Source organism: Lynx rufus, unplaced genomic scaffold, assembly GCF_022079265.1.
Source record: "Lynx rufus isolate CCGP_SWC_20201006 ecotype Redwood Valley unplaced genomic scaffold, mLynRuf1.p SCAF_8, whole genome shotgun sequence".
NCBI lineage: Eukaryota > Metazoa > Chordata > Mammalia > Carnivora > Felidae > Lynx > Lynx rufus.
Window position 1 is genome coordinate 118,913,462 of NW_025814896.1, and position 24,375 is coordinate 118,937,836.

At 40.2% G+C, this 24,375-nt stretch overlaps 1 protein-coding gene across 1 annotated transcript in view; it reads right to left on the reverse strand.

Moving 5' to 3' along the window:
* CUNH2orf16 (chromosome unknown C2orf16 homolog) overlaps positions 1-9,045 on the reverse strand; it is a 36,179-nt gene extending 27,134 nt beyond the window's left edge. The window contains 1 exon segment of the mRNA XM_047069219.1: positions 8,902-9,045. Within this exon segment, the coding sequence (XP_046925175.1) occupies positions 8,902-9,045 (144 nt within the window).
* Positions 9,046-24,375: the final 15,330 nt, after the last annotated feature.

A 24,375-nucleotide genomic window follows, 5' to 3' on the forward strand; every position in this document is an offset into this window, starting at 1 on the left:
AATACCTGGAGTGTCTAAAATTAATAAGGTCGACAAAGTCAAGGGTTAACAAGAATGTGGAAAAACTAGAACTCTCATACTCTATTAATGGAAGTGTAAACTGGTATAATTACTTTAGAGAACTGTTTGCTATCATCTACTAAAATTAAACACAGCAGGGGCGTCTGGGGTGGTTCAGTCAGTTAAGTGACGGACTCTTGATTTGAGCTCAGGTCATGATCTCAAGGTTTGCGGGATTGAGCCCTGTGCTGAGCCTCATGCTGTCAGCACAGAGCCTGCTTCGGATTCTCTCTCTCCCTCTCTCTCTGCTCCTCCCCTGCTCATGCTGTCTCTCTCAAAATAAATAAAGTTTATAAATTAATTAATTAATTAATTTAATTAAACATAGTATATGGCCAAGCAATTCCTATCCTATTAGAAATAGGGTTCCACACCAACAATGTATCATTTACAATTAACATCTTGAGACTTTATCTTGTCATACAGGTATGTACATTTTTAATTATAAAAAATACCTGACTTTTTGAAATGCAGTATGCAAGAATGCCAGCCACTGGATCATAAAGGCAATTTTTTGTCTATTTTTTATGCCACAACAGGCAGTTAAATTTCATTCTACATTTATTTATACATTGTGGTCCCAAACTAACAAGCATGACCTAATGTTACTTTAAAATTTGTTGTCAAATAAATTGGGGCGCCTGGGTGGCTCAGTCGGTTGAGCGTCCGACTTCGGCTCAGGTCACGATCTGGCGGTCCATGAGTTCGAGCCCCGCGTCAGGATCTGTGCTGACAGCTCAGAGCCTGGAACCTGCTTCTGATTCTGTGTCTCCCTCTCTCTCTGCCCCTCCCCTGTTCATGCTCTCTCTCTGTCTCAAAAACAAATAAAACATTTAAAAAAAATTTTTTTTTAAATTTGTTGTCAAATAAATAAATAAATAAATAAATAAATAAAATAAAATTTGTTGTCAACTAGGGTGCCTGGGTGGCTCAGTCAGTTGAGCATCTGACTCTTGGTTTCAGTTCAGGTCATGATCCCAGGGTTGTGGGATTGGTCCTGAGTCAGGCCTGCTTGGGATTCTCTCTCTCTCTCCCTCTGCTTCTTTTCCCCACTCACATACTCAACCTCTCTCTCTCAAATTAAAGAAAAAGAAAAAAAAAAAGAATTTGTTGTCAACAACATGTGAATCTCAAAAACATTATGTTCAACAAAAGAAGCCAGATACAAAACAATATATACTGTATTACTCTATTTTTTATTCTTATTTTAAAAATTTTAACTCCAGTGTAGTTAATATACAGTGTTATATTACTTTCAGGTGTGCAGTATAGAGATTCAACACTTCCGTATATTATTCAGTGCTCACCAAGATAGTATACTCTTAGGATGTATGGCTGGCTCTGTAGGTAGAGTATACGACTCTTAATCTTCGGGTTGTAGGTTCAAGCCCCATGTTGGGTGTAGAGATTACTTTAAAAAGAAAGAGAAAGAAAGAAAGAAAGAAAGAAAGAAAGAAAGAAAGAAAGAAAGAAAGAAAGAAAGAAAGAAAGAAAGAGAAAGAAATAGAGTCTTAAAACAAAACAAAAGGTAGTATACTCTTAATACCCTTCACCTATTTCACCTATCCCCTCCCACCTCCCCTCGGGGTTTGTTCTTTATGGTTAAGAGTCTGTTTTTTGGTTTGTCTCTCTTTTCTTTTTTTTTTTTTTTTTGTTCCTTTGTTTTGTTTCTTAAATTCCACATATGAATGAAATCATAAGGTATTTGTCTTTCTCTGTTTTTTTTTAATTTGTTTTTATTAACCATTTTTATTTATTTTTGAGAGACAGAGTGTGAGCAGGGAGGGGCAGAGAGAGAGAGAAAAGGGAGACACAGAATCCGAAGCAGGCACCAGGATCTGAGCTGTCAGCACAGAGCCTGATGCAGGGCTCAAACCCACAGACCGCAAGATCATGACCTGATCTGAAGTCGGACGCCTAAGCGACTGGGTCACCCAGGCGCCTCACTCTCACTGACTTATTTCACTAGGTATTATACTCTCTAGATCCATCCATGTTGTTGCAAATGGCAAGGTTTTGGGGGTTTTATGGCTGGTGTTAACAAGAATGTGGAAAAACTAGAACTCTCGTACTCTATTAATGGAAGTATAAACTGGTATAATTACTTTAGAGAACTGTTTGCTATCATCTACTAAAATTAAACACAGCAGGGGCGTCTGGGGTGGTTCAGTCAGTTAAGTGTGTATATACATATGTTCTTGATCCATTCACATACCAATAGATGTATAATTTTATTTGTACAAGGTTCAAGAAGAGGCAAATTAATCCATGACCATAGACATCAGAATAGAGGTTGCCTCTGAGTGGGAGGAAAACAGACTAGAAAAGATCATGAAGGAACTCTCCATGATTATAGCAATATTATAAGCTTGATTGGGGTGCTAGTTAATGGGTATATAAATTTATCAAAACTCATCAAACTGTACACATAAGATCTGTGCATTTTGCTGTATATCATCATGCTTGACTGAAAAGTATATTTGACAAAAAAGCTTTTTCTTACATACATAGGTACTAAGAACGTTTATTAATTATGTAGCAAGGTGACACTGAGTAATTTACACTACACTTTGTTTTCTTGCTACATCCTTCTGGGAAAGAAACTGCTGTTTCCCCTCACCAAAGAGGGCAACTAGGCCTTTGTTCTTAAGGTCTTGGTTCCCCTAATCCATGGCAGGGAGTTAAGTTTCACATGCTGAAAAAATTAGCAGGAATGTAAGAGACACCCCTCATCTAAGACTAGATCTGTGGGGGGTTTTAAGCTGAATTGTGCCAGAGGCTTAGAGTTTAGTGCTTTCAGGGTTGAGAAGAAAAGGAAGCTGGCTCCCTGAAATGGAAACAACACTGAGGCTGCTGATACACCGGAATAGTGAGGCCCTGAGCATGGTGGGATTTAGCCCTCCTGATGTTAACATCTCAGATGTAGTATACTGAGGACTTTAGCAAACGTCTCTGTGACCAAGCTTGGCACAAAGGCATTGAGCCACAGTTTTTGCCTTCAGATGGCAAGGAAAAAAGCAACACTTATTCCCATGGTTTAAGGACCTGATCCTCTGCCATTTTGGACAAATGGCACAAACTCCAGAGTTCTTGGGGCGCCTGGGTGGCTCAGTCAGTTAAGCTTCAGACTTTGGCTCAGGTCATGATCTTGGGGTTCATGAGTTCAAGCCCTACGTGAGGCTGTGTGCTGACAGCTCAGAGTCTGGAACCTGCTTCAGATTCTGTGTCTCCCTCTCTCTCTGCCCCTCCCCCACTCACGTTCTCTCTCTCTCTCTCTCTCTCTCTCTCTCTCTCTCTCTCTCTCAAAAATACACAAACATTTAAAAAAATTAAAAACAAAAACAAACTCCAAAGTTCTTATACAATACAAAGGTTGGGGAGTTAAAACTGATACTGGACTTTTTTGCCAACCTAGGTGATGGGAGGTTTAAACTAGATTAAACTTGATAACAGACAAGGAAATATATTTGCCCTTTTTTTTATACCTAATTGTTGTGGAACAATTCATACCTGTCCAAGTCAATTAGATATCATGCATCACTTGTTACATGGGGAAAAAGTGGACATTTGTCTTTTCTCTTTCTCTTAAAGATGGTATTAAAGTGAACTTTGCAATTTTAAAAACCATGCTGTTTTAAAATGAAATATTATTGTCTATGGCCATACCACCCTGAACGCGCCCAATCTCGTCTAAAATGAAATATTATTTACCTAAAGTCATTTACCATATATGATGAAAAAGAGATGAAAATTATGTTTAAATTCCCAAGGGGGTTGACAAATTTTTGACAATGAAAGAAGTTTGAGGGTCAAACCAGGTTGGGAAATGCTGTTGCAGGCAGAGGATGCTGAGAGATTTTATTCATTTAGTTAGTTACTTTTGGCAGAGTGACGCAATCAGCTGCGGGAAGTTTTGTGTGGGTGGTTTTTGTCTTGTAGAGTCAGGGTCTCTTTATGCACTAGGCTGGAAAAAGTTTGCAGGAGACAAGCTAGCATACTGTAAATACATGAAGTCCTAGTTAAGGCAATAATAATCTGGATTGTTGTATCTGAGAGATGTTTCTGAGAAAAAAACTGAAAAGACTTTGTGGCCAAATACATTGACAACTATATCTATCTCCAAGATCTGGAAGGTAGGCTAGTGCTGTCCAATAGATTTTTTTTCTCTGATGATGGACATATTCTACTTCCGCTCTGTCCAATATGATAATCTCTAGCCACATGTGATAGTGAAATGTCAATAGGGCAATGAAGGAACTGAACTTTAAATTTTATGTGATTTGATTAATTTAAATTTAAATGGCCACAGGTGGTCAGTGGATACCAGATTGGAAAGCACAGGTCTATACCATTAATTTGAGTGGCTAGATGACTATCTCCACATAAATTTTACAAGTACTTCAAACGTAATAGTTCATGTTCCGCCTCCTACCACACTCACAACTTCTGTCTAATGTTTCCTACATCGTTCAAAATGCCATCATCTTGCCATTCACTCAGGGTTAAAGTTGAGAAGTCATTTATTCATTTCACCAACATATAGGGAGCACTTACTAAATGCCAGGCAGCATACTAGGCACAGGGGATACAAAGATAAGTACAGTCCTTGTAGGAAAACAATGATAATATTCATAATTAACTCTTGTATTTGAGATCCAATCAGGAAAAAAAGATTCACTCCCTTCTCTCTCTTTCTGCTTTACTTTCCACATCCAAACTTTCACCACAATACCTCCCTGAGGGCAAAGATTTTTGTCCCTTGCATTTACTGCTGTATCCATTGTGCCTACAGTAGCACCTTGTATATGGTGGTAGTGGGTGATAAACATTTGAGGAATGTATCCAGACCTCTCTCCTACCTTTCTGCTCTAATTCTTTAACTCCCTTTCCCCTTCTTCCCACTACATCATTAATAGAGCCTCCGATTGGCTTAGCTACCCAGGCAACTGCCATAGATGCTTCCTGGAGTTATTTTAAAGCTTTCCTCTCAGAATGTGGTCCTGAGTCAGTCAGGTTACAGGATACAAAATCACCGTACAGAAATCCACTACATTTATATACACGAATAATGAACCGTAGAAAGAGAAATTAAGAAAACAATCCCATTTACGATTGCACCAAAAATAATAGAATACCTAGGATTAAACTTAGGAGGTCAAAGACCTGCACTCAGAAAACTATAAAACACTGATGAAAAAACTGGAGATGGCACAAATGGAAAGGCATTCCATGCTCATGGCTCAGAAGAACAAATATTGTTAAATATTTTTTAACAATTGTTAACAAATATTGTTAAAATGTCCATACTACCCAAAGCAATCTACAGATTTCATGCAATCCCTATCAAAATACCAATAGCATTTTTCACAAAACTAGAATAAACAATCATGCAATGTATATGGAACCACAAAAGGCCACGAACAGCCAAAGCAATCTTGAAAACACACACACCCACATACCCAGAAATCTAGAGATACCACAATTCCACATTTCAAGATATACTAAAAAGCTATAGTAATCAAAACAGTGTGGTATTGGCACCAAAAACAGACACAGAGATCAAAGGAACAGAATAGAAAGCTCAGAAATAAACCCATCATTATATGGTCAAGTAATCTTCAACAAAGGAGGCAAGAATATGCAGTGGGGAAAAGACAGTCTGTTACACAAATGGTGTTGGGAAAACTGGACATTTATATGTGAAAGAATGAAACTGGACCATTTTCTTACACCATACACAAAAATAAACTCAAAATGGATTAAGGACCTGAATGTGAAACCTGAAACCAGAAAAATCCTTGAAGAAAGCACAGGCAGTAATTTGACATTGACCACAGCGACATTTTTCTCGATATGTCTCCTGAGGCAAGGGAAACAAAAGCAAAAATAAACTATTGGGACTACATCAAAACAAAAAGCTTCTGCACAGTGAAGGAAACAATCAATGAAACTAAAAGACAACCTACTGAATGGGAGAAGATATTTGCAAATGACATATCCGATAAAGTGTATCTAAAATTCATAGCTTACAAAACACAACACCAAAACCCACAAATAATCCAATTAAAAACGGGAAGAAGAGATGAATAGACATTTCTCCAAAGATGACATACAGATGGCCAGTAGACACATGAAAAGATGGTCAAAATCACTCATCATCAGGGAAATGAAAATCAAAACTACTATGAGCTATCACCTCACACCTGTCAGAATGGCTAAAATCAGTAACACAAGAAACAAGTATTGGCAAGGATGTGGAGAAAAAGGAACTCCACGCACCGATGGTGGGAATCCAAACAGGTGCAGCCACTATGAAAAACAGTATGAAGGTCTCTCAAAAAATTAAAAATAGAATTAACATATAATCCAGTAATTGTACTATTGAGTATTTACCCCAAAACTATGAAAATGCTAATTTGAAAGGGTATATGCAGACTATGTTTATAGCAACATTATTTACTATAGGCAAATTACGAAAGCAGCTCAAGTGTCCATTGAAAGATGAATCGGTAAAGAATATGTGGTATACAGATACAATGGAATTCAGGCATAAAAAAGAATGAAATGATGCCGTTTGCAACAACATGGATGGATCTAGAGAGTATAATGCTAGGCGAAATAAAGCAGGCAGAGAAAGACAAATTCCACATGATTTCACTCATATGTGGAACTTAAGAAACAAAACAAAAGAACAAAGGAAAAATAAAAAGACAAACCATGGGGCACTTGAGTGGCTCAGTTGGTTAAGCGTCCCACTTCAGTTCAGGTCATCATCTCACAGTTTGTGAGTTCAAGCCCCACATTGGGCTCTGTACTGACAGTGCAGAGCCTGCTTCAGATCCTCTGTCTCCCTCTCTCTGCCCCTCATCCTGCTCCCAAAAATAAATAAACATTTTGAAAAAAAAAAAGGACAAACCAAAAAACAGACCCAAGTATAAAGGTTTTTTTTTAATGTTTATTTTTGAGAGAGAGGGGGGACACAGTGTGAGCAGGGGAGAGGCAGAGAGAGAGGGAGACACAGAATCTGAAGCAAGCTCCAGGCTCTGAGCTGTCAGCACACAGCCCCACATGGGGCTCGAACTCGTGAACCCCAAGATCATGACCTGAGCCAAAGTCTGATGCTTAACGGATTGATCCACCCAGGCGCCCCCCCCCAGACTCTTAACTATAGAGAACAAATAGATGGTTATCAGAGGGGAGGTGTGGGGAGGGGAGGGTGAAATAGGTGAAGGGGATTAAGAGTACACTTATCATGATGAGCACTGGATAATGTATAAAATTGTTGAATCATTACATTGTATACTTGAAACTAATATAATACTGTATGTTAACTATACTGGAATTAAAATTTAAAACTAAACTAAACTAACTAAAATAAAATAAAATAAAATAAAATAAAATAAAATAAAATGTTTCTTCCTTAAAGAAAAAAAGTGTGGTCCTTGGTCCAACAGCAGTAGCATCACCTGGGAGCTTGTTACAAAGGCAGAATCTCAATCCCTACCCCACAGCTACTAAATCAGAATCTACTTTTCTTTATTTTTAAGTTTGTTTATTTATTTATTTATTTATTTATTTATTTATTTTGAGAGAGAGAGAGAGAGAGAGAGAGAGAGACAATGACTAGGGGAGAGGCAGAGAGAGAGAGAATCCCTAGCAGGCTTCATACTGTCAGTGCAGAGCCCGATGCGGGGCTCAAATTCACAAACCGGTAGAGCATGACCTGAGCCGAAATCCAGAGTCAGATGCTTAACTGAGAGCCGGGCACCACTCCCCCATTCTACTTTTTAACAAGACCCCCCAGCTGATTGATTCATATGCATGTAACAGTTTGAGAAGCACTGCTCTAAAGCACGGATCTAAGCACATTTTTACCCGGCTCTAAGATCTTCGACATCTTTCAACTGCATACAGAATTAATATTTATAGGAAGTGTTCAGCTTGGCATTCAAAGCCCTCCACAATGTCATCTCTATCAATTTTCCAAACTTTTCTCTCACTGTGCTCCCTATACTTCTACACTCCCATCTGTTTAAGTTCAAGCACATCTCTTCAAACACATCCAACACTCTTCAGCTTCCCATGCTTTTCCCCCGTCTATTCCTTCCATCTGGAAGGTCTTCACTACCCTCCTTCATCCACACTATCCACCCTCAAAGCCCTACCCTTCCTCTGAAGCACAACTCAAACCTGAGCTATCCCAGAGGCATTTTATAGATCACGCTGCTTCAAAAGACTCTCTTTACCTCCCACCTCTTCAGCAATATTTATACTTCTATTAATTCATCATTTCCTCTTTCCTTGTGTTATGTACATATCTGACTGACTGTCTCCCCCACTTCACCTCGAGCTCCTAGAAGGTGGGGATGGTGTTTTATTCTTCCTCAATGTCTAGTACACCGCCATATATAAATGGTGTTCAAGGTTTGTTGAAATAAACTGAAGCAGGGGGTGCACCTGGGTAGCTCAGTTGATTAAGCATCCGACTCTTGATCTTGGCTCAGGTCATGATCTCACAGTTAGTGAGATGGGAGTCCCAAACTGGGCTCTGCAGTGACATTGCAGAGCTTGCTTAGGATTCCCTTTCACCCTCTCTCTTCCCGTCCCCCACTCATGCATGCGTGTTCACTCTCTCAAAATAAATAAATATCTAAAAGAAAAAGAAATAAACTGAAGGGAACAGGATTGAGCATGACTTATAGGAAGACATCCATAGGCCCTATCTCAACTCCCCTCTTCCCCCCACCTAATTCCTCCCATGGTCCAAGATGTAGGGGTTTCCACGGCTTCAGGGGCAGGGACAGGGAGCAGTGAATTTCAAGGGACTGTTGCATTACATACCTCTGAGTCTGCCTTGACTGCCACATGCTCTGTGCTCTGTTTCCAAGAAAACAGCCCCCAAAGCCCCCAAACAAGGAAGCCAAATAATAGTGGAAGGCTGACATATGATGGCAGTGGGATGGCCAGCCCCCAAATCGGCGCCATTACTCAACCCCATGCCCCTCTCAGCCAAACAGTGTTTTCCCTCAAGGTTGTGACTATATATGACATCACAATGGACATTCCAAGGTAAACCTGACAGGGCCCAGCCAATGTGCACGCTGCCCAAGTGTCTCTTCTGAGCCATGCCCATCTGCTGCTCCTTTTTGCAGCTGCTCACAGGCTCTGTCCTGACAGCCAATGCTCAGGGAAGACCTCCTTTACAATTCCACTAAGATTGGGCTGGACAACTTGGCATAAAGTAAAGAGTATGGAAGCAAAATTTTAAAGAAGGCCTTCCATGTGGCCTGTCTTGCCCTATAAGCATCTTCTCTGGAACTAGTCATTCCCTAGAGTCCAGGTATGGTATCATATGTTCCCAGTTACAAATTAGAATAGAGGGTCAAGTACATTTAAGAAATCTAGGATATCTTCAGTAGATACTCTCAGAAAATCTGATATATATGGTTTCCCAACTCCAAGGTTTGACACATTTCTTAGTTGCTATAGCATTGAAACAGAGAAGAGATGTCACATAGGGAAATTAAATCACCTTAGAGGATTGCTGTATTCCAGAATCCATGGTCTCATTTTCCAAGTCTAGAACATATATTATGTCATTACACCCAGAGCTAACTGGATTCTCTGTGGTTAATTCACTGTAAACAAAATTTATAAGGCATTAACTTGTGCTATAATCAAGAGAAATAAAACTGGCCAGGACATTTTTTTTTCTTATAGGAAAATTAATCTGGAAAATCAATTCAATTAAATAACTACTGAATAAAAGGCACTGTTTTAGAAAAAGACAATCATGTGGAGCGCCTGGGTGGCTCAGTCGGTTAAGCATCCGACTTCGGTTCAGGTCATGATCTTGCCGTCTGTGAGTTCGAGCCCCGCGTCAGGCTCTGTGCTGACAGCTCAGAGCCTGGAACCTGTTTCAGATTGTGTCTCCCTCTCTCTGCCCCTCCCCCGTTCATGCTCTGTCTCTCTCTGTCTCAAAAATAAATAAAAACATTTAAAAAAATTTTTTTAAAAAGACAATCACGGTCTCTCAGTCTCTCACCTTATAGAATTTTCAGTCTACTGGGGCAGCCAAAGTAATATTCTCAAAAAGTCCATCAATAAGGAAGTGGTTAAATACACATGCTATGTCCATATTATGAAATACTTTGCAGTCACTATAAAAATCATAATTATAAAGAATTATACTTGTCATGCTGGAGCACATACTATATGGCAGGTGCTAGTATATGCCAGCCTAGAGTTCTAAAGTTAGGGATGGAGATACTGTTTTGGTTCTTTTTTCCTTTTTTCCTTTCTTTCTTTAAAAAAATTTTTTTTAATTTATTTATTTTTGAGAGACAGAGAGAGACAGAGACAGAGACAGAGTGTGAGCGGGGGAGGGGCAGAGAGAGAGGGAGACACAATCCGAAGCAGGCTCCAGGCTCTGAGCTGTTAGCACAGAGCCCAACACGGGGCTCGAACTCACGAACTGTGAGATCATGACCTGAGATGAAGTCAGACCCTTAACGACTGAGCCACCCAGGAGCCCCTGATTTGGTTCTTAAAACACGTTTGTACGGTTTTACAAGCACCTTTTTCTATATGTACATAAAAGTTAGTTCTTCGTGTCTCGAAGATTTACTCACCATTATGTTTGAGTCATCTGCTATTTTCTACAGCTGAGATTCATTTTTATCATTTCATTGGATTGTATAACCACTGCATAACTTATTTATCCATTACAATATTGATGGACATTTGGCTTGTTTTCCAAGTTTGGCTTTTATAAACAATGCTGTTAAAAACATCCTTGTCCATGTATCTTGGTGCACCTTTGTTCCTATTTCTCTACGGCAGTGGTTCTCAAGGTTTAACATGCATCAGAATCATGTGAAGGGCTTGTTAAAACACAGAATGCTGTCTCTATCCCTAGAGTTGTTGAGTAAGTTTGGAATAGAACTCTGGAATTTGGCATTTCTAATTAGTTTCCAGACGTTGCTGATGCTGCTGGACCAACGACTACATTTTAAGGTTCTCTGCTCTAGGGCATTTACCAAGGAGTGGAGTAGCTAGGTTATGGAGCATGTGTAACTTAAACTTTAGTAGATAGCGCTAAACTGCTTTTTCCCGAGTGGTTACGTCAACATTTCCACCAGTGGTGAATGGCAGGTCTTCCTGTTCCATTTTCATGCCAGCATGTGGTATTTTCAGGCTGTTTAATTTTAGCCAATCTGGTATATGTGGAAATGGTATTTCATTGCTTAACTTAAAGTCCTCTGATTACTAAACTACTAACTTGTGAACACATTTTCACAAGTTAATTGGGCATTTTGTTTTTAGACACAATGCTGCATTCCAGTTTCTAATATTTTGTTGGGGATTTTTGTTACCTCTTTTCATGAGCGAGACCATCCTGTAATTTTTCTCTCTTGTTTTTTGTCAGGCTTTCGGTATCAAGGTCATGCTAGACTCATGAGTTGAGGAATGTTCCCTCTTTTTTTTTTATTGTTATGAAAAAGTTTGCATAAAATTGGAACTATCTGATTCTTCAACATTTGGTACAACTTGTCACCAAAGCCATAAAAGCCTGGAGTTTTCTTTGAGTGAAGGTTTTTGGCTAAATATTCAATTTATTTGAAGGTTATAATACTATAGAGAATTTGTAAATTTTTTTGAGTCTTCTATGGTGACTTACATTTTCTAGTAATTTTTCCATTTAATCTACATTTTCAAATGTATCGATATAAAATTACTCAAATGCAGTACTGTCTCCTTGTTTTTATATTAGTTATTTGTGTCTTTCGTCTTTCCTTTTTTCCCTATCCTTGATCTATCTTGCTAGACATTTGTCCATTTTAATTATTTCAAAGAGCCAACTTTCTGTATGTTTACTTTCTATTTCAATAATTTCTCCCTTTGCCTTAATTATTTCCTTACTTCTACTTTCTCCCTTGTCCCAGTTTTATTGAGATATAATTGACAATTCTACCTTCTTTGGATTTACTTTGCATTTTTTTCTAACTTCCTGAGATAAATGCACTTTTAACCCTTTTTCCCTAATATATGCATTTGAAAGTATAAATTTCCTCTTAAGTACTACTTTAGTTTCATCCTGCAAGTTATGTAGAATTTTAAAAATTTTTTTAATGTTTATTTATTTTTGAGAGACAGAGATAGAGCACAAGCAGGGGAGAGACAGAGAGAGAGGGAGATACAGAATCCAAAGCAGGCTCCAGACTCTGGGGCTGTCAACACAGAGCCTGACGCCGGGCTCAAACCCACAAACTGTGAGATAATGACCTGAGCCGAAGTTGGATACTTAACCGACTGAGCCACCCAGCGGCCCCTGATATGTAGCATTTTTATCATTCTGTTCCAACTATTTTCTAATTTCCAGGATGATTTTTTTCTTTGATTCATGGGTTATTTGGTAGTTCATTTTAAGTTTCTAGACATATGGGGAATTTTCTTTTTTTTTCCTTTTCAAATTTTTATTTAAATTCTAGTCAGTTAACATACAGTGCAATATTGGCTTCAGAAGTAGAATTCAGTGATTCATCACTTACATAAAACACCCAGAACTCATCACAACAAGTACCCTCCTTAATACCCATCAACCATCTAATCTAGCCCATCTCCCACCCCCTTCCCTCCATTGACCCTGTTTGTTCTCTATCTTTAAAGGTCTCTTATGGTTTGTTTCCCTTTCTCTTTTTTTTCCCTCCTCCCATATGTTCATCTGTTTTGTTTCTAAAATTCTGCATATTAGTGAAATCATGTAGTATTTGTCTTTCTCTGACTTATTTCACCTAGCATAATACACTGTAGCTCCATCCACGTCATTGCAAATGGCAAGATTTCATTCTTTTTGATGGCTGAGTAATATTCCATTGTGTTGTGCATGTGTGTGCGTGTGTATGTGTGTGTGTATGTGTGTGTGTTTTCTTTATCCATTCATCAGTCAATAGACATTCAGTCTCTCTCCATAGTTTGGCTATTGCTGATAATGCTATTATAAACATTGGGGTGCATGTACCCCTTCAAATCTGTATTTTTGTATCCTTTGAATAAATACCTAGTAGTGCAATTGCTAGATCATAGGGTAGTTCTAGTTTTAACTTTTTGACAAACCTCCATACTGTTCTCCAGAGTGGCTGCACCAGTTTGCATTCCACCAAGAGTGCAAGAGGGTTCCCCTTTCTCTGCATCCTCGTCAACATCTGTTGTTTCCTGGGTTGTTCATTTTGGCCATTCTGACAGGTGTGAGGTGGTATCTCATCATGGTTTTGATTTGTATTTCCCTGATGATGAGTGATATTGAGCATCTTTTTTTTAAGTTTATTTATGGTGGGGGGCACAGAGAGAGAATCTCTCACTGTCAGCACAGAGCCTGACTCAGGGCTCGATCCCATGAACCATGAGATCATGATCTGAGCCGAAATCAAGAGTTGGACACTTAACCAACTGAGCCACCTACGTGCCCCTTGACCATCTCTTCATGTGTCTGTTAGCCATCTGAATGTCTTCTTTGGAAAAGTGTCTATTCATGTCTTCTGCCCATTTCTTCACTGGATTATTTTGGGGGAGGGGTGTTGAGTTTGATAAGTTCTTTACAGATTTTGGATATTAACCCTTTATCACAGACATGGGGATTTTCTAGTTATTTAACAAAGTTGCACTGTGGCCCAAACTGTTCACAAAATCCTAGTATTCCTAGTTTCTGGTCAGTTAAAAAAATTCTTGGGGCACTGACAGCACAGAGCCTGCTTGGGATTCTCTCCCTCTTTCTCTGTCCCTTCTACACTCACATGCTCTCTGTCTCTCTCAAAATAAATAAACTTTTAAAAATATTTTAAAGCTTATTTGTGGAGATGTCTGGGTAGTTCAGTTGGTTGAATGTCCAACTCTTGATTTCAGCTCAGATCATGATCCCAGGGTTATGGGATCAAGCTCCACATTGGGCGCCTCACAGAGCCTACTCAAGATTCTTACTCTCTCTCTCCCTCTGCCCCTCTCCCCTGCTTGAGCTGTCTCTCTAAAACAAAACAAAACAAAAAAACAAAACAAAAAAACAAAACAAAACAAATAGGGGTGGCTCAGTTGGTTAAGCCTATGACTCTGGTTTTCGACTCAGGTCACGATCTCACAGTTCATAGGATCGGGCCCCATGTCAGGCTTGGCATTGACAGTGGAACCTGCTTGGGATTCTCTCTCTCTCCCTCTCTCTCTGCCCCTCCACTGCTCACACACACTCTCTTTTTCTCTCTCAAAAATAAATAAGTAAATAAACAAACTAGCTTACAAAAAATAAATCCTATTTTAAAAAATTCTTCGGGCACCTGGGTGGCTCAGTTGGTTAAACATCCAACCGGGGCGCCTGGGTGGCGCAGTCGGTTAAGCGTCCGACTTCAGCCAGGTCAGGTCAGGGCTGATGGCTCAGAGCCTGGAGCCTGTTTCCCATTCTGTGTCTCCCTCTCTCTCTGGCCCTCCCCCGTTCATGCTCTGTCTCTCTCTCTGTCCCAAAAATAAATAAACGTTGAAAAAAAAAATTAAAAAAAAAAAAAAAAACATCCAACCTTGGCTCAGTTCATGATCTCACGGTTCATAGGTTCGAGCCCTGCGTCAGGCTCTGCACTGACAGCTCAGAGCCTGAATTCACTTCAGATTCTGTGTCTCCCTCTTTCTCTGCCTTCTCCTGCTCACGCTCTGTCTCTGTCTCTGTCTCTCTCTTTCAAAAATAAGTAAATATTTTTTAAAATGCTTATAAAAAATAAAAAATAAATTTAAAAAATTCTTTGTGTGCTTAAACATAAGATATATTCTGCAGGTGTTAAAAATAGTCTTTTCAGAGTTTTCCCTTCTACCTGTGTCGGGTCAGGGGAGGGGTTGGGCAGAAGTGTCTCTGTGACTGATCAATTCTGCACATTATTTATTTACTTATTTATTTATCCAGACCAACATGGGTTTGGATCCCACAAAACTGGGATCATGACCTGAGCTGAAACCAAAAGTTGGTTGCTCAACCGGCTGAGCCACTCAGGCGTCCCAATTCTGCTCATCTTGATGTTCAAATCTATATTATTCCCTAAACTTTTGTCTGCTTTTTTTCCACCAATTACTAAGTATGTAAAATTTCTCATAATGATTGGGGATTTGTTTATTTCTCCTGTGACTACTGAGGATACTCACCTTATGTATTTTTAAAAAAATATTTTTATTCTTTATTTTTGAGAGAGATACAGAGTGCGAGCTGGGGAGGAACAGAGAGGGAGACACAGAATCCGAAACAGGCTCTAGGCTCTGAGCTGTCAGCACAGAGCCGGACGCGGGGCTCAAACTCATGAACAGCAAGTTGATGACCTGAGCCGAAGTCGGACGCTTAACCGACTGAGCCACCCAGGCGCCCCTGCTTTGTATATTTTTAAGTGTTATTTAAAATCATAAGTTATTCCTGGTGAATTAAATCTTGTATTACTATGAAGACCCTCCTTATCTCTAACGATACTTTTTGCCTTTAGTTCTTTTGTCCGATACTGATATTGCTATAGCAATTTTCTTTTGTTTGATATTTGCATAGTATATCTTTTCTCATTCTTTTACCTTCAACCTTTCTATATCTTTTCGTTTTAATATTGGATAAATAAACAAAATCTAAATGTATGTTATTTTCAAGAGACACATCTAAAACAAATAGGTTTTGGGGGCCCCTTGGGTGCTCATTCAGTTGAGCGTCTGACTCTTGATTTCAGGTCAGGTCATGATCCTAGGTTCATGAGATCCAGTCCCATGTCAGGCTCTGCGCTCAGCATGGAGCTTGCCTGAGATTCTCTCTCCCTCTGCCCCTCTCCCTCACTCATGTTCTCTCTCTCTGTCTCTCTCTCTCTCAAATATTAAAAAAAAAAAAAAAACACTAAAACAAATAATTCTAACTGGAGCATTGATAGAGTAGGCAGTTAGTTAGACATGTGCTAGGGGCAAGGACTGTGATAAATAGGTTACATATTAGAAGCCTAGAGAAACAATATCCTGACTTTGTGGCTTCCAAGACCTCTGTGCTAACAGATCAAGAGCCACAGGTGCAGCACAGGCCCCTCTCCTCTTCTACCTCTGCCCCAAGGTAACCCCTAGACTCATTATAATGTATTTGCATTGTGGTTTTAGCCTTCCCTCCACCCCAAACACAGGGGAAGGCTGCCCTAACTGTTATGGTACAAACCTTGTAGGGTCAAAAACTCCCCCTCCCAACCTGTGGGAGGAGTCCCCCAAAAGATTGCAAGCAGCCTCCTTTAGAGACCACCTCACCCTGTCCACCCAAGACCCTGTCCACCCAAGACCCTGCCCCCCCATAGAAAGAAAAGATCCCTGTAGCCTCAGGGCAGTTGCTACCTGGGGGCCTGCCTGCTCTCCCACCTTCAGCGTGTACTGTCCTTGATACGCTGCTTTGTGCTTGCTACTTTCCTTCTATCTTTATTCAAGCACAGATCCCCATGTAAATCTTTCGTGGGGATTCCAAGAACCAAGACCTCCATTCATGCAACACAGATTCTCCCACCTGTAACAACACGTATTCCATGTTGCTACTATTTTTCTCTTTCCATATGCTGTTCTTTGGAAGCAAGCCCCTATGTGTAGCCCACAGTGGGGATGGAGGGAGTGAGGGGTTGTTAAGCTTCATCTCTCGGAGTAGGGTATATCGACATGCATTATTTGGAATTCTTGTATAGGGAAGATTTGTTTCTTCCTCTTATTTATTCAATTATCTTGTTATATCCGAATGAACTCATGCATACTTATCTTGTACTTTGTGTTACAGTCCAATACTGTATTATTTATTCTGGTGCTCAAATTGTTCCAGCTTTGCCCATTGGGAGGCTCTCTTAGGTGGGGTCTTGTGTCCCTTTGATATGACCTCATCCTTTTGTTTTTACGAGCATTTCTTTACTTTCTGGCACTACAAGATGCTCCCGGCTCCCCTTCCTGTCTCTTCCACCCAAGTCATAGCACCACAGCTACTAGTTGACAGGTAAGCCCAGTTCTTCTCTCTTCCAAGATGGTAGCATTTCCCACTACCTAGATGCATGCAGTGCCTAGGATTTGACCCACTTGTCCATACCAGAGCTGAGTCTGGATTGGATCTTAGACATTTTGCTGTATTCATAGGGCCCATCCCTGGAGCCAGATTTGGGGCCCCTCTATCTCCTACCTGGTCCCAACATCTTCCTTCAGCCTTACTGTTCCATGTGCCCGGACCCAACCTGTCTAATATTCAAGACCATTCATGAAAGATCAGCTGATTTGGATGGAAGATCCTGGGTTTCACTTTTTAATATATTAAGTTTGAAGTACATGCAATAGCCAAATATCTTGTACCCTTTCTCTCTTACTTTTGATCCAGCAAATGAGTGTAGCAGGAAATTGTTTCCTTCATCTTCCACAATCCAACCTCGTCTTCTGAACTGACCTTTAGTCATTTCAACAGAATTACTGCATTGTGTTGATAATAGATTACTCTCTAGCTTTCTTACCCTCAGAAGTTTGCTTTCTCCAAAATAATGTTAAGTGTTGTCACCCAACCATTTGTCTCTGGATAATTCTAAATTTTTTTTTATTAGTTTTCTTCATTTTTGAGAGGCAGAGAGTGTGTGGTGGAGGGGCAGAGAGAGAGGGAGACACAGAATCCGAAGCAGGCTCCAGGCTCTGAGCTGTCAGCACAGAGCCTGATGTGGGGCCCGAACTCAGGAACCATGAGATCATGACCTGAGCCGAAGTCGGATACTCAAACGACTGAGCCACCCAGGCATCCCTGTCTCTGGATAATTCTAAAAAAAATCTTTAAACCTCTTTAGTTCTGCCTTGAGGTCAGATTCCATTGACAATGATCTGACTCTCTGATACTGGAACCACACACAAGTACCAGTTTCCAAACATGCCCAGGTTTTCTTTGGATGTTCCTTCACCCCACCCTGACCTCCTTTTCCCCCAAATTTTTCTAACTGTTGGCCTACTCTGTAATCTCCCCCCAAATAATTCTGGCAACAATCTGTACCTAGCCTGCTGTTCTAATCTACTTCGACTCTCTCTGTCTTGTTTGGGAATTACTCATATGTGCTTGTGAATTCCTAGCGGGTGGGGATTCAGACCGTAGCCATCTTTGTGACCTCCTAATGCCAGACTGCATCCAGCCTCTCCTCCACCTTGTTCATAACAGCTGAATATCATACACAACTGTACAAGAATTGAATTCACTCGCTATCTTTGTACCATCCAAGAACTTGGCAAGTAAAACAAAACAAAACAAAACAACCTCTGGACTTCTAGAACCGTCCTGCATCCAACCTTGGAGAAATCTGACCTTACACCATATCCATTTCACATGTGGGAGTGAGACTACTGCACATGTTGGCATCATCAACAGGATCATGGGGTACTCTGCCCTCTCCAGTGCTCGAAAGCAGGGTATCTTCTCTGACTTGACCCTGTTCACGGTGCCAAGAAGAGAGAGGAATTTACCCAATGAAAACACAAGGGAGAGAGTTCTGGGTAAAGAGAAGCAGAGAGCCTCTGAAGGACCCTTTCCTCACTTTACACATCTTGAGCTGCAGACTTAGGAAGAAGCATTTGTGGAGGATAAAACCCAAAAGGATGATGCTGAGAAGGCACCATGGGAGTGGTGGTTGAGGAAAGCGGTACCGGTTAAGGATCTAAGGTACCAGGTACATGTCGATGTACAACAGGAAAAGAGAGCTCAGATAGAGGCCCACAGATACTTCGAGGGCATTTATGGCTACCTTTAAAAGGTTGATTACTTTATCCTAAAACCAAAATCTGGGTGCGCATGGGTAGTTCAATCAGTTAGACGTCTGACTCACAGTTGCGTGAGTTCAAGCCCTGCATCAGGCTCTGTGCTGACAGGGCAGAGGCTGCTCAGATTCTCTCTCTCTCTCTCTCTCTCTCTCTCTCTCTCTGCTCCTGCCCCACTTGTGTGTGCTCTCTCTCTCTCTCTCTCTCAAAATAAATAAACTTAAAAAAAAAACAAACAAACAAATCTGGCTCTTAAAAGTCACCTTACTGCCTGAAAGTTCCAGTGAGCTTCAGAGGTTTTAGTTGGGTACTTCTCAGGCACAAGGGGGAGCCCACTGTCTACTATCAGAGTCTTATGTATAGCCACTGAAGAGCTGGTATGGGTCTGTGATGAGCAAGGGTGCCTTTGATTTGTCAAAACAGATGACAGCGGAGGTGCAAAATGGACAGACTGAGGTTTCCAGTGTCTGTCGCGTCCTGCCACCAAAGGCTGTTCAGCACCCCCAGGGTTCCTTATGTTCGTTCCCTTTACAAACTTGGACAGGGGATGCAACTCTCACTTCAGGGTCTAATGTGTGGATGTAGTTTGCATTCTAGTGACAAAGATCCTGTCATGCCTAACAGGGACTCTTTTTCTGAGTGGCCTATGTTGGGGGCACAACTTCTTCCCTTTTCCTCTGGAATTAGCTAAATTCCCACCTCTCCCCGTTTGTGTGATTCTATGCGGGAGCAGCACGTACGTGCGTGTGCGTGCACATACGCGCCTACATGTGTGTTGGGGGGGGTTGGATACAGAGATGCTGGAGTAAGGTCTGGATTAGTGGCCAATGAAATGGGCTTGGGGGGCAGGGGAAAGTAAAGAAACAAACCTGCTCTTGAGACCAACCCATGCCACCCATCTTGTCCCACCTCTAATTTATTAACTCGGATCTACTGAGCTTGGAAGATTAACTTTCCAAAACAAGACATTTAGTTTTATTTCTAGAATCAGAACATGCCAGTGAAAGTGGGGACCACTGGGTCAAAAGCAAGAACTACCCCCAAACTTTCCCCACCCTGGGCTGCGGGTGGCCCTGGGATTGGGCCTCTCCTCCCACCACAGGTGCTGCTAGCCCAACAAGCCTCCGTGGGCTTCACTTCACTTGCCCAGAAACACCAGTTCACTGCAGGGCAGGCTCTAGGCTTGATGATGTTGGAAATCAACATTCTCACCAAGGGAAAACAGGAAGGAGAAGAAGGCCGTATGTATATTCTCCTATGTGTATATATAAGTACATATGTGAAAAGAACATATACAGTTAACCTTTGAACAAGGGTTTGAACTGCACAGTTCCGCTTATATGTAGATTCTTTTCTTTAAATACACTGTGGTACTGTAAATGTATTTTCCATATGATTTTCTTAATATTCTTTTCTCTAGCTTACATTATTATAAGAATACAGTATATAATACATATAACATAAAAATATGGGTTAATTGTTTATATCATCAGCAAGGTTTCTGGTGAACAGTAGGCTATTAGTGAAAAGTTTCTGAGGAGTCAAAAGTTATATAGAGATTTTCAACTGCATGGGGTGTCAGTGTCCCTAACCCCCACATTGTTCAAGGGTCAACTGTATTTCCTTGTTCTTTCTACTGAAAAGGCCAAGAGGCAAAGTCATCAGTAGCAGTGAGCCTACCCAGCACCTAGGTTTCTAAATACAGCAGTACCCACTTATCCACAGGATAAGTTCCAGACCCCCCAGTGGATGCCTGACACCATGGATAGTACCGAACCATATGCATACTATGTTTTTTCCTATACATACCTACCTATGATAAAATTTAGTTTATACATTAGTCACAGTAAGAGATTAACAATAACTAATAACAAAATAGAACAATTGTAATATACTCTAATAAAAGTTATGTGAATGTGGTCTCCCTCTCTCTCTCAAAATATCTTACTGTACTATACTCATCGTTCCCCCTTCTTGTGACAATGTGAGATGATAAAATGGCTATGTGATGAGATGGAAAGAGGGGAATCACCCAGGCATTGTAACGTAGCGTTAGGCTACTACTGACCTCCTGGCAATCCGTCAGCGGGATCATCTGCTTCTGAACTCTATTTGATTAGGGTAAAGGAAACCGTGGAAAGCAAAACCATGGAGAAGGGGGGACTGCTGTACCAATCCCCACTGACAACCACCAGGGCTCCTTGAAAATTACTGATTCCAGCCAGGGCTGGAACCAAGGAAAGTACAGGCTGAACCTGGGACATTTCTGTACTCCTACATAGATTGGGTACACAATTGTCCATACACACACACACATTAATAATAATTAAGAGATTTAGAAACTGAAGTGATTTCCAAAATGTCTTGTTAAGCAAAAACACAAGGCACAGAAGACTATAATATGCTACCCTTTGCATAAGAGAAAGGTAATTTTTTTTTTCCAAAAAGAAACATAGATGGGGAGCCTGGGTGGCTGAGTCGGTTAAGTGTCCAAATTCAGCTCAGATCATGATCTCACGACCTTTGAGTTTGAGCCCCATGTCAGGCTCTGTGCTGACATAGCTCAGAGACTGGAACCTGCTTCGGATTCTGTGTCTCCCTCTCTCTCTCTGCCCCTCCCCCGCTCACACTCTGTCTCTATTTCTCTCTCTCTCTCAAAAAAAAATTTTTAAACAAAACACAGCAAAGAGTGTTCAAACACTAATGGGGATATGTCACAAGGACACAGGGGCCAGCGTGAATAAACTCTCATTTTGAACATTAAAATCAATAATGACAGGAATGGATTAAAACACATTTAACAACAACAAAAAATTAATGAGTCCATACAGAGTCTAAACAAATATAGAGAAGAGAAAGATTTTCTTTCCAGAAGAATGTCAACTAATAAATGGAGAAATAAGTATAGAAATAGAAAATCACCATTTTAAAACCACCATAGTAATAATTGATTCAACCAAGAATCACCAGTGCATGCTAAAACCATTGGGTGAAAGATTGCTAAGGAACAGGATACAAAGAAATCTGATACTACCTTGAGTAACTGATCAAACATAGCATCACCAATAAAGGGACTAACTGATATCAGGTGCCTCCTAATGTGATAGGCTGATAAAGGATATCAGTACTCCTATGCAGTACTCCTGCCAAAAAACTTCACCTGAATATAATGAAGAAACAATCAGGCAAATCCAAGGTGAAGCACATTCTAAAATCAAATTGGTCCAGATTTCTATGCTATCAATGTCATAAGGGACACAAAAAGCAGCTAAAGAACTCACGTAGAATAAAGGAAACTAAAGAGACCTGATGACTAAATGCAATGCATTGTCTCTGATTGAATCCTAGGCCTGGAAATAAAAAATAATACAGGGAGAATTGGGGAAGTTTTAATACAGTCTGCATGTTAGATAATAGTATTCACTGTCATTTTCGTGAGTGTGATAATTATATTGCAGTTACGTATGCAAATGTCCTTGTTCTTAGGGGACACAGTAATTTATGTCAATTGTCATCATATCTCCAAGTATCTTTTAAATAATTCAGAGGAAAAGAGGGATGAAACAGATGTGGTAAATGTTAAAGACTGGTTAATCTAGGGAAAAGTGTATGGGTGTTCACAGTCCTATTTTTGCAATTTTTCTGTAGGGTGGAAAATTTTCAAAATAAAAGTGTGGGAGGAAAAAATGTGTGGGAGTTTACATCAAAAATATTTCTGCAACTAAAGATTTACTAATAGAAACCTCCTTATTTCAAACAATTGCTATACATTTAGAAAGATACAAACTGGATTCAAGCAAAAGACAGAAGCCATAGACACACACACACAAAATATTGCTAGATGTGACTATCTAAAAATGTAAATCATCTCTACATCAAAAACATAGAAATAAAAAATAGTAACAAACTAGGGGAAAATATAGAACAGGAAAAAATGGCTGCTATCCTTGCTATATACACTCCCTCTTATAATTAGTAAGAAAAATAGACACTTCTAAAAGAATGGGTGAATATTCCCAAAAGGTATGAAGAAGTAATTCAATAAAGAAAAAAAATTCAATGGCCAATATATACTTTTTTTTTTTTTGGAGACAGAGACAGAGAGCAAGCAGGGAAGGACAAAGAGAGAGAAAGAGAGACGGGATCCCCAGCAGGATCCCCACCGGCAGCACAGAGCCTGACACGGGACTAGAACTTAAGAACCATGAGATCATGACCCCAGCTCAGAAGCTCAACTGACTGAGCTTCTGACTCAGAAGCTCAACTGACTGAGTCCCCCAGGCGCCCTTTAATCTTTTTTTTTAATATAATTTATTGTCAAATTGGCTTACATACAACACCCAGTGCTCATCCCAACAAGTGCCCTCTTCAATGCCCATCACACACTTTCCCATAGTCATCAAAGGAATATGAATTAAAACAACACTGAGTGCTTTTTGTTCTGTTTCGCTTTCTTTGCTGATTAGTGAAGATTAAAAAGAGCAATGCTACCCAGTATTCAAAGGGTATGGGGGAACAAGCAATTTTCTACTTTGTTTACAAACCTTTTAGATCACTTTGACAACCTGTATCCAAAAGCCTTGGAGCGCCTGGGTGGCTCAGTCGGTTATGCATCTGACCCTGGCTCAGGTCATGATCTTGAGGAGGTCCAAGAGCTCGAGTCCCATGGAGCCCCGAGTCAAGCCTGGGGTCAGGCCCTGCGCTGACAGGTCAGTGCCTGGTGCCTGCTTCAGATTCTGTCTCCCTCTCTCTCCACCCCTCCCCTGCTTGTGCTCTCTCTCTCTCTCAAAAAATAAACATTAAAAAATTTTTAATTAAAAAAAAAGCCTTAACATTTTACACACCTTTTGGCCCAGTGATTCCACTTTTGAGGTTCATCCCAGGGCTTATCCTCACGAAACAGTCAAATACATGTAGAAGGATGTTCAGTGCTGTATTTTGATTAAAGCCATGATATCGAAACTACCTACAATGTCTAACAATGGAGGGAAAAGTGAACAAATTATGGTACATCCATACAGCAGGATACTACATTAACATTAAAAACGATGATGTGGATATAATTGTGCAGAAAGGTGCTCATAATTTTCAATGAAGAGAAGCAAGTTAAAAACAGCATGTCAAATATGGTCCTGTTTTTGTATAAATATACTTACATTTGCATAAAAAGTCTAGAGGGACATTCTCCATAATTTGTCTAAGTGGTTTTTGGGAAGAAGGCTGTTATGGATACTTTTTTTCCTTCTTTTGATTTCTGTATTTTCTAAAGTTTTTACAATGAAAATATTGCTATTATAATTACAATTTTCTTTAAAAATACAGATATCTTTCGAAAGATCACAGGTTAACACTCTCTACTGTATCCCCTAACCCTGGAATAGTACCTGGCATGTGATATGTGTATAAAAAATATTTGTTGAATGAATAATAAAAGAATCTGGCTCAACTCACAGGTATGGCCAAAGTGTATATTGTACAGCGAAATCAACCACGGGCTTAGAGTCACAAGGCTGGGGTTCCAGTCCTGAC